Raw genomic sequence first — 15,000 nt, 5'->3', positions numbered from 1 at the left:
AGCAGGGGAGGGAGAGTGTGAGGGGGGCATGAGAGCTAGCAGGGGAGGTAGAGTGTGAGAGGGGGTGTATAAGAGCTAGCAGGGGAGGGAGAGTGTGAGGGGGGGGCATGAGAGCTAGCAAGGGAGGGAGAGTGTGAGGGGGGCATGAGAGCTAGCAGGGGAGGGAGAGTGTGAGGGGGGGGCATGAGAGCTAGCAGGGGAGGGAGAGTGTGAGGGGGGGGCATGAGAGCTAGCAGGGGAGGGAGAGTGTGAGGGGGGGGCATGAGAGCTAGCAGGGGAGGGAGAGTGAGAGGGGGGGCATGAGAGCTAGCAGGGAAGGGAGAGTGTGGGGGGGGCATGAGAGCTAGCAGGGGAGGGAGAGTGTGAGAGGGGGTGTATGAGAGCTAGCAGGGGAGGGAGAGTGTGAGGGGGGGGGCATGAGAGCTAGCAGGGGAGGGAGAGTGAGAGGGGGTGTATGAGAGCTAGCAGGGGAGGGAGAGTGTGAGGGGGGGGGGAACATGAGAGCTAGCAGGGGAGGGAGAGTGAAGGGTGGGGGGCATGAGAGCTAGCAGGGGAGGGAGAGTGAAGGGGGGGGCATGAGAGCTAGCAGGGGAGGGAGAGTGAAGGGTGGGGGGCATGAGAGCTAGCAGGGGAGGGAGAGTGAAGGGGGGCATGAGAGCTAGCAGGGGAGGGAGAGTGAAGGGGGGGGCATGAGAGCTAGCAGGGGAGGGAGAGTGAAGGGGGGGGGGGCATTAGAGCTAGCAGGGGAAGGAGAATGAGGGGGGGGCATTAGAGCTAGCAGGGGAGGGAGAGTGAGGGGGGGGGCATGAGAGCTAGCAGGGGAGGGAGAGTGAGGGGGGCATGAGAGCTAGCAGGGGAGGGAGAGTGAGGGGGGGGGCATGAGAGCTAGCAGGGGAGGGAGAGTGAAGGGGGGGCATGAGAGCTAGCAGGGGAGGGAGAGTGAGGGGGGGCATGAGAGCTAGCAGGGGAGGGAGAGTGAGGGGGGGCATGAGAGCTAGCAGGGGAGGGAGAGTGAGGGGGGGCATGAGAGCTACCAGGGGAGGGAGAGTGAAGGGGGGGGGGGGCATGAGAGCTAGCAGGAGAGGGAGAGTGAGGGGGGGCATGAGAGCTAGCAGGGGAGGGAGAGTGAGGGGGGGGCATGAGAGCTACCAGGGGAGGGAGAGTGAAGGGGGGGGGCATGAGAGCTAGCAGGGGAGGGAGAGTGAGGGGGGGGCATGAGAGCTAGCAGGGGAGGGAGAGTGAGGGGGGGCATGAGAGCTAGCAGGGGAGGGAGAGTGAGGGGGGGGCATGAGAGCTAGCAGGGGAGGGAGAGTGAGTGGGGGGCATGAGAGCTAGCAGGGGAGGGAGAGTGAAGGGGGGGGGCATGAGAGCTAGCAGGGGAGGGAGAGTGAAGGGGGGGCATGAGAGCTAGCAGGGGAGGGAGAGTGAGGGGGGGCATGAGAGCTAGCAGGGGAGGGAGAGTGAGGGGGGCATGAGAGCTAGCAGGGGAGGGAGAGTGAAGGGGGGGGCATGAGAGCTAGCAGGGGAGGGAGAGTGAGGGGGGCATGAGAGCTAGTAGGGGAGGGAGAGTGAGGGGGGGGCATGAGAGCTAGCAGGGGAGGAAGAGTGAAGGGGGGGGGGCATGAGAGCTAGCAGGGGAGGGAGAGTGAAGGGGGGGGCATGAGAGCTAGCAGGGGAGGGAGAGTGAGGGGGGGGCATGAGAGCTACCAGGGGAGGGAGAGTGAAGGGGGGGGGGCATGAGAGCTAGCAGGGGAGGGAGAGTGAAGGGGGGGGCATGAGAGCTAGCAGGGGAGGGAGAGTGAGGGGGGGCATGAGAGCTAGCAGGGGAGGGAGAGTGAGGGGGGGGGCATGAGAGCTAGCAGGGGAGGGAGAGTGAAGGGGGGGCATGAGAGCTAGCAGGGGAGGGAGAGTGAGGGGGGGCATGAGAGCTAGCAGGGGAGGGAGAGTGAGGGGGGGGGCATGAGAGCTAGCAGGGGAGGGAGAGTGAAGGGGGGGGCATGAGAGCTAGCAGGGGAGGGAGAGTGAAGGGGGGGGGGCATGAGAGCTAGCAGGGGAGGGAGAGTGAAGGGGGGGGGGCATGAGAGCTAGCAGGGGAGGGAGAGTGAAGGGGGGGGGGCATGAGAGCTAGCAGGGGAGGGAGAGTGAAGGGGGGGGGCATGAGAGCTAGCAGGGGAGGGAGAGTGAAGGGGGGGGGGCATGAGAGCTAGCAGGGGAGGGAGAGTGAAGGGGGGGGGGCATGAGAGCTAGCAGGGGAGGGAGAGTGAAGGGGGGGGGCATGAGAGCTAGCAGGGGAGGGAGAGTGAAGGGGGGGGGGCATGAGAGCTAGCAGGGGAGGGAGAGTGAAGGGGGGCGGCATGAGAGCTAGCAGGGGAGGGAGAGTGAAGGGGGGGGGCATGAGAGCTAGCAGGGGAGGGAGAGTGAAGGGGGGGGGCATGAGAGCTAGCAGGGGAGGGAGAGTGAAGGGGGGGGGCATGAGAGCTAGCAGGGGAGGGAGAGTGAAGGGGGGGGGCATGAGAGCTAGCAGGGGAGGGAGAGTGAAGGGGGGGGGGCATGAGAGCTAGCAGGGGAGGGAGAGTGAAGGGGGGGGGCATGAGAGCTAGCAGGGGAGGGAGAGTGAAGGGGGGGGGGGGCATAAAAAAGCTGGTGGGAGAGGGAAATTTTTTGCAATCAGGTGAAGGAGGAAAATGTCAACATTCACTTTATAATCTTCCAGTAATTTACCTGTGATGGCTGATCTCAAATTTTGCTCAGGTTCATTCCCAGCAGACCAAGTGTTCTTTTTTGGTGGCGACCTATTACCTATATTATCTATGTCTCTCTGTTGACCAGACCACACACTAGAAGGTGAAGGGACGACCACGTTTCGGTCCGTCCTGGACCATTCTCAAGTCGATTGAGAATCAATCGACTTGATTGATTCGATAGTTAGGTTAGGTTAGGTTAGGTTAGATTGTCACAATCGACTTGAGAATGGTCCAGGACGGACCGAAACGTCGTCGTCCCTTCACCTTCTAGTGTGTGGTCTGGTCAACATACTTGAGCCACGTTATTGTGACACATCGCCTGCCTGTGTCTGTGTGTGTACTGTGTTGTATCACGTGATCACTCCTCTCCTCGTTGGTACGCCTCTCCTCGTAGCTCTTTTTTTTCGTATCATTAGTAACGTGTCTTTGCACCTTTTGCAGTGTGTTGATGTGCTGCTTGACAGATGGCCGCCATGCCACCGCTGCCTATTCCAATTTTGGTCTCATACATTTTCTGAAAAGTGTATATAAACTAACTATATTTGTTACACAGGATACTGCTGTTCGCGAGCCATGCCCTCTCATGTATAATTTTCGTCTAGGTATTCTACCAATTTCATTCAAACTATTTGTCATAGTGGTTTAACTGCCACCATTGTCAGTGGTATAGCTACATGATTTAGACGGTATGATTTAATCATATGAATTAATAACCTACCATTTTTGTAGAGTGGAACTGTTTGCCTTCTTGTATGTATTTGCTAAGATTCCTGTACATAAAGATGCCTGGAGTATCACTTGAAGAGGAATGCTGGGGTCGGGAGCGCATTCCCTCAGCACTCACGGTGAAACTCCATCTGGGCCAACTGCTTTGTTTTTACTTAGCTCCTTCAGCATCTTTTCCACTTCGTCTAAATTGGAAAAAATGCTTTCCACTATGAACTTTATAGTGTCTCCTGAAATCCGTATAGTTTCTCGTTTTCTAAAAACCTCATTTTCCATAAATATATTTTGGAATTATTTACTTAATGTTTTACATAATATATTTTCTCTGTGAATCTGTCCTATCCCCCCCCCCTTCTCAACCTCTGGATTTTATGCTTTACCTGCAAATTTGCTTTTAAAGATTTTACAGAATAGGTCTAGTCCTGTTTTACATCTGTCCGCTGTACCTTGCTTAATTTATTTTTTGCCCCTTTCCTCACTACTGTGTAGTTGTGTTTGCTTGTTTGTATTGCTGGCATGTTTGAGGGTTAAGCCTCTTTCTATATTGATCCGTTTTGTCTTTGGTTCTAACTCTCACGCTTTTTCTGATGAACAACTCCTGTTTTCTGCTTTTGCTTCTCTTATTTTATGAAATGTTTTATACTTTATCATATATCTCACAAAATTTTGCCTACATCTCATTTACTTCCTTACCACAGGACAAGTCTTTCTAATCAAATGGGGACACTATGGGGAACTTGGTGCATTCCCCCATAGTGTCCTCTTCTTAGGTTAAGATTTCAACGGTTTCATTTCCCTATTGGCTTCTAGTTTATAACACAGTGCATATTTTACTTGCAGAAAACGCTCTTTGACTGAATGTCTAATGTCTATTCTTCCTTCCCGGTAAATACCTGATCCACAATTGAAGAAAAATTCCCGTGCCAAAGTTTCGAGGTCTGCTTAACGTGTTGACAGATGAAAGAAGATGAGGTTTACGAATCTGCTGGATCAGATGTCCTCCGTTCCTGCTTCGTAGGCCTCCAGGGCAATCTATTCATTTCAAGTTGAAGTCACCAAAGACTAACAATCGTTATATATGTTGATGTGCACTTATAATTTATCTCATGATCATTATCAGTCCTTCTCATTTATCATCCAGCTTCTGCTTTGTCGAAGTGTTGGTTGCTGGTGGACTGTAGGCATTTATGATTATCTGTTTATCATCTTGATTATAAATCTCCAGTGGGATTATGTCAACTTTTCGTGGGTTGTCGCTTATTAATTCTCTTACCTTTAGGTGTTCTTTCACCAGCACAGCCAGGCCGCCACCTCATGAGTTTATCTGTCCCGTCTCCAAACTGAGTGGTCCTTGGGAATACGACCTCATTTAATATATTATCTTCAAGTTTCGTCTCCGTTACTGCAATACTGTCTGCCGTCTTAATCTTGATTATATCGTTTAGCTCGATTGTTTTGTTTATCTCCATCTTTCTTTTTGTATGTACAACTTTCAGAAACGTGTTCCCTTAATCTTTACACTCACTTCTTCTACTGATTTTCGTAAGTTGTTTTTATGTACTATTTTACAGGCTTCCTGTTTCCTATCACCTTGAAGACAAAACATTATTTTTTCCTATTTTCTTCCCACATTTAGTCGTTTTCCTTCAACAAGGCTCAGTTTCATCTTCTGTCTGGTAGTGTGGTAGGGTGTAGTGCGGTAGTGTGGTAGGGTGTAGTGTGGTAGTGTGGTAGGGTGTAGTGCGGTAGGGTGTAGTGTGGTAGTGTGGTAGGGTGTAGCGTGGTAGTGTGGTAGGGTGTAGCGTGGTAGTGTGGTAGGGTGGAGCGTGTGGTGTGGTACTGTGTAGTATGTGTAGTGTGAAAGTGTGTAGTGAGTACTGTGGTAGTGTGTGGTGTGGTAGTGTGTGGACTAGTAGCGTGTAGTGTGTGGTGTGGTAGTGTGTAGTGTGGTAGCGTGCAGTGTGGTGGCCTTGAGGAGGAGAAGTGTGGTGGTGCAGGAGTACTCACCACAATACAGCGACAGGTGACGCAGTAGTTGGACTTGGAGTTCTGGAGTCTGGGATGCCACACCTCGCCCGCCTGGTACTCGTGGGACCCCATCCGGCACCTGCACTCAACTGTCCCACAGGAGAGAGAGAGAAGCGTATTAACAAAACATCAGTGGGTTCCATGCCGGGGCAGCGTACTCAATAATCAAAGATCTCACAAAGGAATATTTTGTGTTTTGTGTTTTTGGTCAGACGCAATTTAGAAATGTAAGGGTAACTGGACATTTGCAGTGATATATATGTTGCCGTCGTTATTCTCCTGACGTGTGTGTGTGTGTCTGGTGTTATGCCTCAAGTTACGTGCCTTCCCTTCATCCTGTACTGTATTTGAGGCCTTCTTGCGTCAGTTCCTATCGTCATGACTTTGCATTTGACAGGGTTAAAGTCTAGTAGCCATTTCTCATGTCATCTGTGGAGTTCGTCTTGTAATGTATAAAGAACCGTCCTCCTCGGTTCTGACTCGCCTCATTAGCTTAGGGTCGTCAGAAAGCATTTAGAAAACGTAAGCTTATCTCCTCTGATAGATCATTTACATATATTAGGAACAGGATGGTTCCTAGTACCGACCCTTGAGGTACTCCACTCGTTACCACTCTCCTGTCTGATAGTTCCCCTCTTAACTATGACTCTCTGCCTTCTTCCTGAAAGGTACATCTTCACCCATTTTTTTTTATTGTTGCCGCCGGAGGCAGCTAGTTTATTGTGCACCCCATACTCATCCTGTGAGCGGTAGCGCAAAAGTATTACAGAGGGCACAAAAGGTCTTTATCAGACCTCATCTTAGACTATTACATAAACAATATTCATCTATCCTTCACACGGAGTCGACTGCTAGCGGCCGTGGAGTGAGGACGTTTACCGACCCTCCGTGGCTGTTGGAGTTGTTTGCTGTTTTGGTCGCCAGGTGGTGTGGGCGTCCCTGCCCTACCAGTTTTGTTGCCTGCCTGGCTGCATTGACGTGGCAGTTCTGACATGGGGGGCCGTCTTCCTCCTGTTCAGCGTGTGAACTCCGTGGGCCTGGAGTTCACTTGTAAGGCTGGTTATCCGACCATCGAGATGGTGATGTGTGACATGCTTCGTGTCCCGGTGGAAGCTGTTTACGGTGTGGAGCTAGTTACGGCCCATCGGGTTGTTATTAAGTTCGTGGGGGAGGGTGAGTACCGGGACTTCCTCCGTCGGTACGGGGGGCGTACATTGCCGTTGCCAGACGATGCCGGCTCTGTGGCGATTTCGGACCGCAGTGGTGCCCTGACTTATGTCAGTATCCATGGTGCGCCCCTGAAATTCCCTAATGACCTCCTCCGGCGTTACTTCGGGGGTTTTGGTACTGTTGTCAGCGTGCGGGTGAACACGCTCACCTTGGGGCGGTATGCTGGGAGGCATACAAACATTCGCACGTTGGGGATGCGCCTGCGGTCGGATATACCTTCTTCTGTCCGGCTTATGGGATACTACGTCCGGGTGTATTATGCCCGGCAGGCTCGTACCTGTTTCCGGTGTGGCCTGTTGGGGCATCAGGCTGCCGGGTGCTCTGAAGCCCCTGCTGCTCCTGTCAACTTGTTCCGCGACGAGGATTTCCCGCCGCTCCCTCTGGAGGCAGTCTCCGGTGATGTTGATGAGGTGGTGCGCGGTAGTGCTTGGTGCTGGGGTGGCTGCGGAGCCTCCTGCTGTGTGTGGCCCGGTTTCCCTTGTGGTAGAGGCTGCTGCCGTTCTGTGTCGGGCGTCGGTTCCTTCGGCTCGTGGTACCCGTGTTTCTGGGTCACTTACCGGCTCTGACGATATCCGGCCAGTGCCCAAACGTTCCCGGCGTTCGTCTTCTGCCTGGGCCGACGTTGGTGACTTCAGTGACTGCGGGTCTTCAGGTATTGACAATGTGGATACGGATGCGTCGATGTCTCCGCGATTCGTGGTGGCGGAGGTCCATGTGCCTGCTGGTGCTGGTACCTGTGTCTCGGACATGCCTTCGGTTCTTTCTCCGCCGGGGGACTCTCCACAGTGGGGGGGGGGGGGGGTGGCTCCCGCTGCCAGGGATGGTGTGGACTCTGGTGCTGGGCGTGGCCTGGTGGTGACGTTACAGAAGGATGCGCGCCGTTCGGGTACCCTGCTGTCGTCTGGTGGTGTGCCCGGGGGTGCGGGTACCCCAGTGGTGCGGGTGCGCGTTGAGGCCCTGGGGGACGTGTTGCCGGCGTCTGTGATGCCGCCGGGTCACTGGTCGAAGATTGCTGAGTTACTGCTGTCTGACGGCCCAGAGTGTAATCATGGTGGGCAAGTTCCCTTTCTGTGGGGGCGGGTAGCGACTCCTCGCCTCTTGAGTACTACCATCTGGGTCCCCAGTTTGCAGGTGTTTGTTGCCCCGGTTCCGGATGTTATGGCGTCCCCGGTGGATGGACGGGACCCTTTGCAATGGGTGTTCTGGGAGGCGTTTAATGTACGGTTCCCGCGGGCCAGGTTCCCGGGCAAGTATGTGCTCTGATTTCCTGTGTATTTGCTCTCTGACATGCTGTGTGCCCTTCTGGCTGTTTGTTTGCCCTGTTCTATTATGTGCTTCTGCCTCTCCCTTTGTGCGTTGCTTTGCCATGTGGCGTGTTAGTTTCTAGTGCTTGGAGTCACCCGTTTCGCGTTTTGGCTTGGCATTTCGCCTTTTCTGGCTTTGCGATTCACCCTTCACGGGTACGCCGAGACGTATCCGATCCCACGATCGTCGTCGCCCCTAACTCAACAACAACAACAACTATCCTTCACACCTTATAGTTACATATCAGCTAGTTACAAAGAATGTTCTATTTCAAGAGTTATATATATACAGTAGTCATACATTAATGGTAGGTCTTATCGCTAATACAGAATTGTTTGACCAATGGAGATATTACAGTTACAGGGGAGCTGCTGGTTTATTATTAGTCTTCACAATGCTGAGTTTCTTAATTTCATGTCATTTATCAACTGGAAGCAAAATATGGATACAGCGCAAGGATTTCTGGTATTTTATCCATGGTAATAAGATACGTTGCCATATCATACAGCGTGAGCTTAGATTTATCTCTAAAAGGCTCAATTTTACTACAATCCAAGATATAGTGTTCGAGTGTGTGTCCCTGTCTTTGTCCACACACTTTACACTTTACTTCATCTAGATCCCTATACAAGCCGAACTGCCAGAGATACTTGTAGCCAAGTCTTATACGAGCTGCGACAACATCTGTTAGTCTACTGACTTTGTTACTTGCCCCATACACATGTTTTACTTCACACATTTCATTGTGATGAACAATGGACCTGATAGTTCCAGTTTGCACTGTTCTACTTTATTCAAATCCATCCAGGAGTTCTCGTCTAATGACACGTTGAAGGGCCTTATTTGATAACTCGAGATTCCATTCAATACTGTCTTTATTTACTGCAGCGTTAGCAAGGTCGTCAACTTTGTCATGTTCCTGCAGGCCAATGCCAGAAGGAATCCACAACATTTTTATATTTACCCTCTTGCTAAGTATTTTTATATATCTATGTCTGGCTTCTGAGACAAGCACGTTATTACTTGATTGCAAACTGTTTATTGCTAGTAGTGAGGAAAGGGAGTCGGAAATAATTAAGCTGTTTACTTCAGTGTTGTCAATAATTTCGAGTGCTACCCGTATTGCTACCACTCGGCTTGCATTGTGGATGCCTTGTTACTAATTCGGATTCCTTTGAATTGTGCTGCCATCGGGCTGATGAGCAATAACAGCACTTCCTGCCCTCCCTGTAGCATATATCCGTCAGTGTATATGGTCTGTGCTATGTTGTTTTCAGTCTGTATATTGTGAATGTGTTCTATGGTGCTTAATTTAGCAGCAAGCTGAGCATGAGGGTTGTTTGTGATTAGTTTCTTGGTGGGGTATGCAGGGGTCAGGATGTTAAAAGGTACTATCTGCCAGGGTGGAAAGAAGTGCTGTACTCTTTCATCTGTATATACATCGTGCAGTCCCATCATTTTAATATGAGTGGCTGTTCTTTGAATCCATTTAGACTCGCTGGTTCCATTTCGTATGTGTTCTAACAGTGCAACTGACACAATGTTGTTTTTGTTATCACGCAGAAGCTTTAGTCCCATCATAAGATTGATTTCAAATATTCTTCACCCACTATTAGTAGTCTTCCTGATACACCAGCCTATTTCTCTAGTTTGTATAGGAATCGTCTGTGAGCAGCTGACGGAAGCTGTCTGGCACTCTACCAAAATTCCGGCTGGCCAGCTCTCTCTCTCTCTCTCTCTCTCTCTCTCTCTCTCTCTACTGTCTGTCAATATCTTGTCGTAGAACTACTCTAATAAATTGGTCAGCAGGATTTTCCTTCGCTGATTCCATGTTGATGCTTGGAGACGATCCGTGTGTGTGTGTGTGTGTGTGTGTGTGTGTGTGCGTGTGCGTGTGCGTGTGCGTGCGTGTGTGTGTGTGTGTGTGTGTGTGTGTGTGTGTGTGTGTGTATGTGTGTGTGTGTGTGTGTGTGTGTGTATGTGTGTGTGTGTGTGTGTGTGTGTGTGTGTGTATGTGTGTGTGTATGTGTGTGTGTGTGTGTGTGTGTGTACTCACCTATTTGTGCTTGCGTGGGTTGAGCTTTGGCTGTTTGGTCCCGCCTCTCAACTGTCAATCAACTGATGTACAGATTCCTGAGCCTATTGGGCTCTATCATATCTACATTTGAAACTGTGTATGGAGTTAGCCTCCACCACATCACTGCCTAGTGCATTCCATTTATTAACTACTCTGACACTGAAAAAGTTCTTTCTAACGTCCCTGTGGCTCATGTGGGTACTCAATTTCCACCTGTGTCCCCTTGTTCGCGTAACACCCGTGTTAAACAGTTTATCTTTATCTACCATTTCCCCTGATAATTTTGTAGGTAGTGATCATGTCTCCCCTTACTCTTCTGTCTTACAGTGCCGTGAAATTAATTTCCCGCAGCCTTTCCTCGTAACTCATGCCTCTTAGTTCTGGGACTAGCCTAGTGACATACCTCTGAACTTTTTCAGCCTTCGTTTTGTGCTTGACAAGGTACGGGCTCCATGCTGGGGTCACATACTCCAAGATTGGTCTTACATATGTGGTACACAAGGCTCTGAATGATTCCTTACACAGGTTCCTGAAGGCTGTTCAGATGTTAGCGAGCCTCGCGTATGCTACAGACGTAATTCTTTTTATATGGGCTTCAGGAGACAGGTTTGATGTGATATCAACTCCCAGATCTTTCTCTCTGTCCATGTCATGAAGGACTTCATACGACGAGTGCGTATGTCTACAAGAGAGGGAAGGTGTTCACATTCAGAGAGACATTGAAGACACTAGACAAGGAGCCGTCACCCGCCCCATCCCAGGTGTTCAGCCCGGCTCCTGTAGAGAATTTGGGAGTTACGATTTCACTGTTGTGGTTGTGTTACGGACCCGAGCCCAGCGTCCGAGCACGGAGCAGTGACGACCGCGCCATCTGTGGGTCAGCTCCCAAAACCCCCTCCAAATGGACGACGCCATCTAGTGAGGACGAGATATACTGGCCACAAGGGCTAGTTTCCCGTCCTGATCAGCTCATAACACAGCCGCTGCTGACCTCTGGTGAGGTGGAGCTTAGACAGCAACGCCATCTATGGAGCGGATAGGTGGACGTTTGTGTCTAAGCCTGTGAGTGAGGTGCCCTAGAGTGTCATTAGTACTGATGACGTGGACGATTCGGAGTCGTCCTGGGACTGCTGAATCGGACGTTGGATCAGTCTACCCAAGGCAGCCGTAGAACCTCCACGCATTTGCTGCTGAAGCTGTGAGTCACCTCCCCCGGATGAACACTGTTGTGTTAGCCTGCCTGTGAGGTGGCAGAACCAGGGATTGTCGTACCCGGGGCTGACTAGTGGAGAAGACTAACCACTGGGGTGTTGTGGTGAGGAGAGTGATCTGTGGGATCACACGAGGCTCCTGCCTAGGGCTCGCAACCCTAGTATCGGTCGTGGAGTGGCCTAACCAGCGGAACTGATTGGAACCTGCCAGCTACAGGCTGGATTTGTGGTTGACGGCCTCCACGACAGTGCCCCCAGTGGAGCTGTGATTTGGCTGGCCTGTGGCCGAGGTAGACTCGAGAGAATCGAAGGATTCATCGTGAGGCCATAAGAGGACCAAGGGCTAAGCATCGTTGAGCACCGTGGAACACTCTGCGTCTTCAGAGGAAGACCTTATTGTACATAATAGTGTTTATACCTCCCCCGTGTGATAATTTATGTTATTTATGGTGACGGTGATAATTATATATTTAAGTTTTTGCCTTTGTCTCCCTTCCCCTTTAATTTACTTGCGTTACGGAACACACCCCTTGAAAGCCACTACTAACTTGGGGCCGGATACCCAAACTCTATTAACATCAGAGAAAGAACCCAGTTGCGACCCTAGAGGGCCGTAACAGGTTGGCACAGTGTATAGGAGCGAGCAGGTTATCTTGAGATGATTTCGGGGCTTTTTAGTGTCCCCGTGGCCCCGTCCTCGACCAGGCCTACACCCCCCAGGCAGCAGCCTGTGACAGCTGACTAACACCCAGGTACCTATTTTACTGCTAGGTAACAGGGGACATAGGGTGAAAGAAACTCTACCCGTTGTTTCTCGCCGGCGCCTGGGATCGAACCCAGGACCACAGGATCACAAGTCCAGCGTGCTGTCCGCTCGGCTGACCGGCTCCCGGTCCAGGTGGAGGCAAGAGCAGCACACCCCTGGCAGTACTGGTCCTGGGGGAGTACACCCACCCCCTGAGGGCGGCCAGTACTGGTCCTGGGGGAGTACACCCCCCCCCTGAGGGCGGCCAGTACTGGTCCTGGGGGAGTACACCCACCCCCTGAGGGCGGCCAGTACTGGTCCTGGGGGAGTACACCCACCCCCTGAGGGCGGCCAGTACTGGTCCTGGGGGAGTACATCCCCTCCCTGAGGGCGGCCAGTACTGGTCCTGGGGGAGTACACACCACCCCTGAGGGCGGCCAGTACTGGTCCTGGGGGAGTACATCCCCTCCCTGAGGGCGGCCAGTACTGGTCCTGGGGGAGTACACACCACCCCTGAGGGCGGCCAGTACTGGTCCTGGGGGAGTACACCCCCCCCTGAGGGCGGCCAGTACCGGTCCCGGGGGAGTACACACCACCCCTGAGGGCGGCCAGTACAGGTCTTGGGGGAGTACACACCACCCCTGAGGGCGGCCAGTACAGGTCTTGGGGGAGTACACACCACCCCTGAGGGCGGCCAGTACTGGTCCTGGGGGAGTACACCCACCCCCTGAGGGCGGCCAGTACTGGTCCTGGGGGAGTACACACCACCCCCTGAGGGCGGCCAGTACTGGTCCTGGGGGAGTACACCCCCCCCTGAGGGAACCCAAGATATAACTCGGGTGCCAAATTATATTTTCAAGAAAGTACACGTAATTGATGCAAATTTGAACGTGTGGAATATGTAATCAGCCAACTGGTAGTTCCTTGTCGTCATAGCCGCCATTCATCCACCTGAGCTGTTATCTTTATTCTCGCAAAATGCTGAGAATTGCCCTAATTGGCTGCACTCGTCAAAGCGGCGCGTGACGTCACTAGGGGGATAAGTGCCTATGCTAATTATTATAATGTACAGGACAGCGGCGGCCGTCAAGGTGGAGGCAGTAATCATCAGTGACCGCCCACAGGTACTCTCCTAATTTACAGCCTCTGGATGAATAATTTGTGTTAAGTTTGCACCAATTTGGTACATTTTCGTTCACGGGCTGCGGGGGGCACTGTGTCAGGAGTACTCCTGACACTCGTGGGCTGATGCTAGCTGTGGTCACTGATATGTGGGTTATATATATTAATGAGAATGGAAGTAACTGCAGAGGGCCTATTGGCCCAAACGATGTATTGAAGTGGTTAGAATATAGTTGTGCATTAATTGGCTGTTGATTGCTGGTGTTGACTTTTTGATGTGTAGTGCCTCGCTGATGTTGAGCCGCCTGCTATCGCTGTATCTATCGATGATTTCTGTGTTTTTTGTTAACAAACAACACAGAATTCATCGATAGATACACCGATAGCAGGCAGCTCAACATCAGCGAGGTCGTGTAATGGTCCACGACAGACCGAAACCTCGTCGTCTTTTAATCTTCTAGTGTGAGGTTTAGTCAGTATTAAATGTAATGATATGCAGAGAGCGGGTCACAATAGCCTGGCTGAACACCAGGTATCCTAGCCACACTTCTGAACACTGAGGGAGAGACGACGCTTGGGTCCAGTGCTGGAGCCAGATTTACGAAGCAGTTACGCAAGCACTTACGAACCTGTATATCTTTTCTCAATCTTTGGCGGCTTTGTTTACAATTATTAAACAGTTAATGAGCTCCGAAGCACCAGGAGGCTGTTTATAACAACAACAACAGTTGATTGGCAAGTTGTCAGGCTTGTAAACTGTTTAATAAATGTAACCAAACCGTCAAAGGTTAAGGAAAGATGTACACGTTCGTAAGTGCTTGCGTAACTGCTTCGTGAAGCTGACCCTAGGCCCATAGTCAAGATGTATAAGTAATACATCTTGACTATGCCCGTAATATGTCTCAGTTAGTACGTTACGGTCCACGAGGTATAGTATAGATCAACACCTCCAAACTATGGTTAAAACGAACACGTCATAACGTCAACCACAACCATAACGTCAACCACAACCATAACGTCAACCACAACCATAACACAACCACAACCATAACGTCAACCACAACCATAACACAACCACAACCATAACACAACCACAACCATAACACAACCACAACCATAACACAACCACAACCATAACACAACCAGCCACAATTACAGAGCTAGAGCACAACACAAAACACTTGGCACTAACTAGGTCACAAGACCTACTGACCAAAACACAATCAAATAACTGCTTTAAACCCAAGACCATTGGTGGCGTGAGTAACACTAACATTAGAAATAAGATATGGCAAAAGTTAGGGTGGAGATAAGATAACCAAGATAACCGTCACTGGGGGGGGGGGGGTTGTTTAAGATTCAGCTACTGGGAACAAATTTCCAAGTAGCACGGGCTATGGCGACCCCGAGGTGGACTTACTGGCACAGGAGCTGGGCTGTAACTGTTCTGGATCACTGGGTTTGGTGTGATATCAGATCAGTACAGAGCTGTGTGGTTAGTGCCTCTTGACCATACTACACGAGTTTCTTCTATCCTTCATTCTCACTCCCTTCTTCTTCTTGTTGTCCTACTCCTCCTGAATCCCCGACCGTCAAGGTGGTTGGGCACCATTCCTTCCCTCCGTCCCATCCCAAATCCTTATCCTGACCCCTTCCCAGTGCTATATAGTCGTCATGGCTTGACGCTTTACCCTGATAGTTCCCCTCCCTTCCCTACACCTCCTGGCCCTCCTCCTCCTCCTCCTCCTCCTCCTCCTCCTCCTCCTCCTCCTCCTCCTCCTTCACTTCCTGGACGCACAAACATTTTTATTC

At 51.3% G+C, this 15,000-nt stretch overlaps 1 protein-coding gene across 1 annotated transcript in view; it reads right to left on the bottom strand.

The window, feature by feature from the left end:
- The window catches only part of LOC123757623 (chordin-like protein 1), a 398,947-nt gene that overhangs the window by 131,981 nt on the left and 251,966 nt on the right, over nt 1-15,000 (bottom strand). The window contains exon 2 of the mRNA XM_069329531.1: nt 5,478-5,587. Within this exon, the coding sequence (XP_069185632.1) occupies nt 5,478-5,587 (110 nt within the window). The remainder of the gene's footprint in view (nt 1-5,477; nt 5,588-15,000) is intronic.

The sequence above is a fragment of the Procambarus clarkii genome, chromosome 22 (genome assembly GCF_040958095.1).
Source record: "Procambarus clarkii isolate CNS0578487 chromosome 22, FALCON_Pclarkii_2.0, whole genome shotgun sequence".
NCBI classification, from domain to species: domain Eukaryota; kingdom Metazoa; phylum Arthropoda; class Malacostraca; order Decapoda; family Cambaridae; genus Procambarus; species Procambarus clarkii.
The sequence above is the reverse complement of the archived record's forward strand: the minus strand, read 5'-3'. Positions and strand labels throughout refer to the sequence as shown.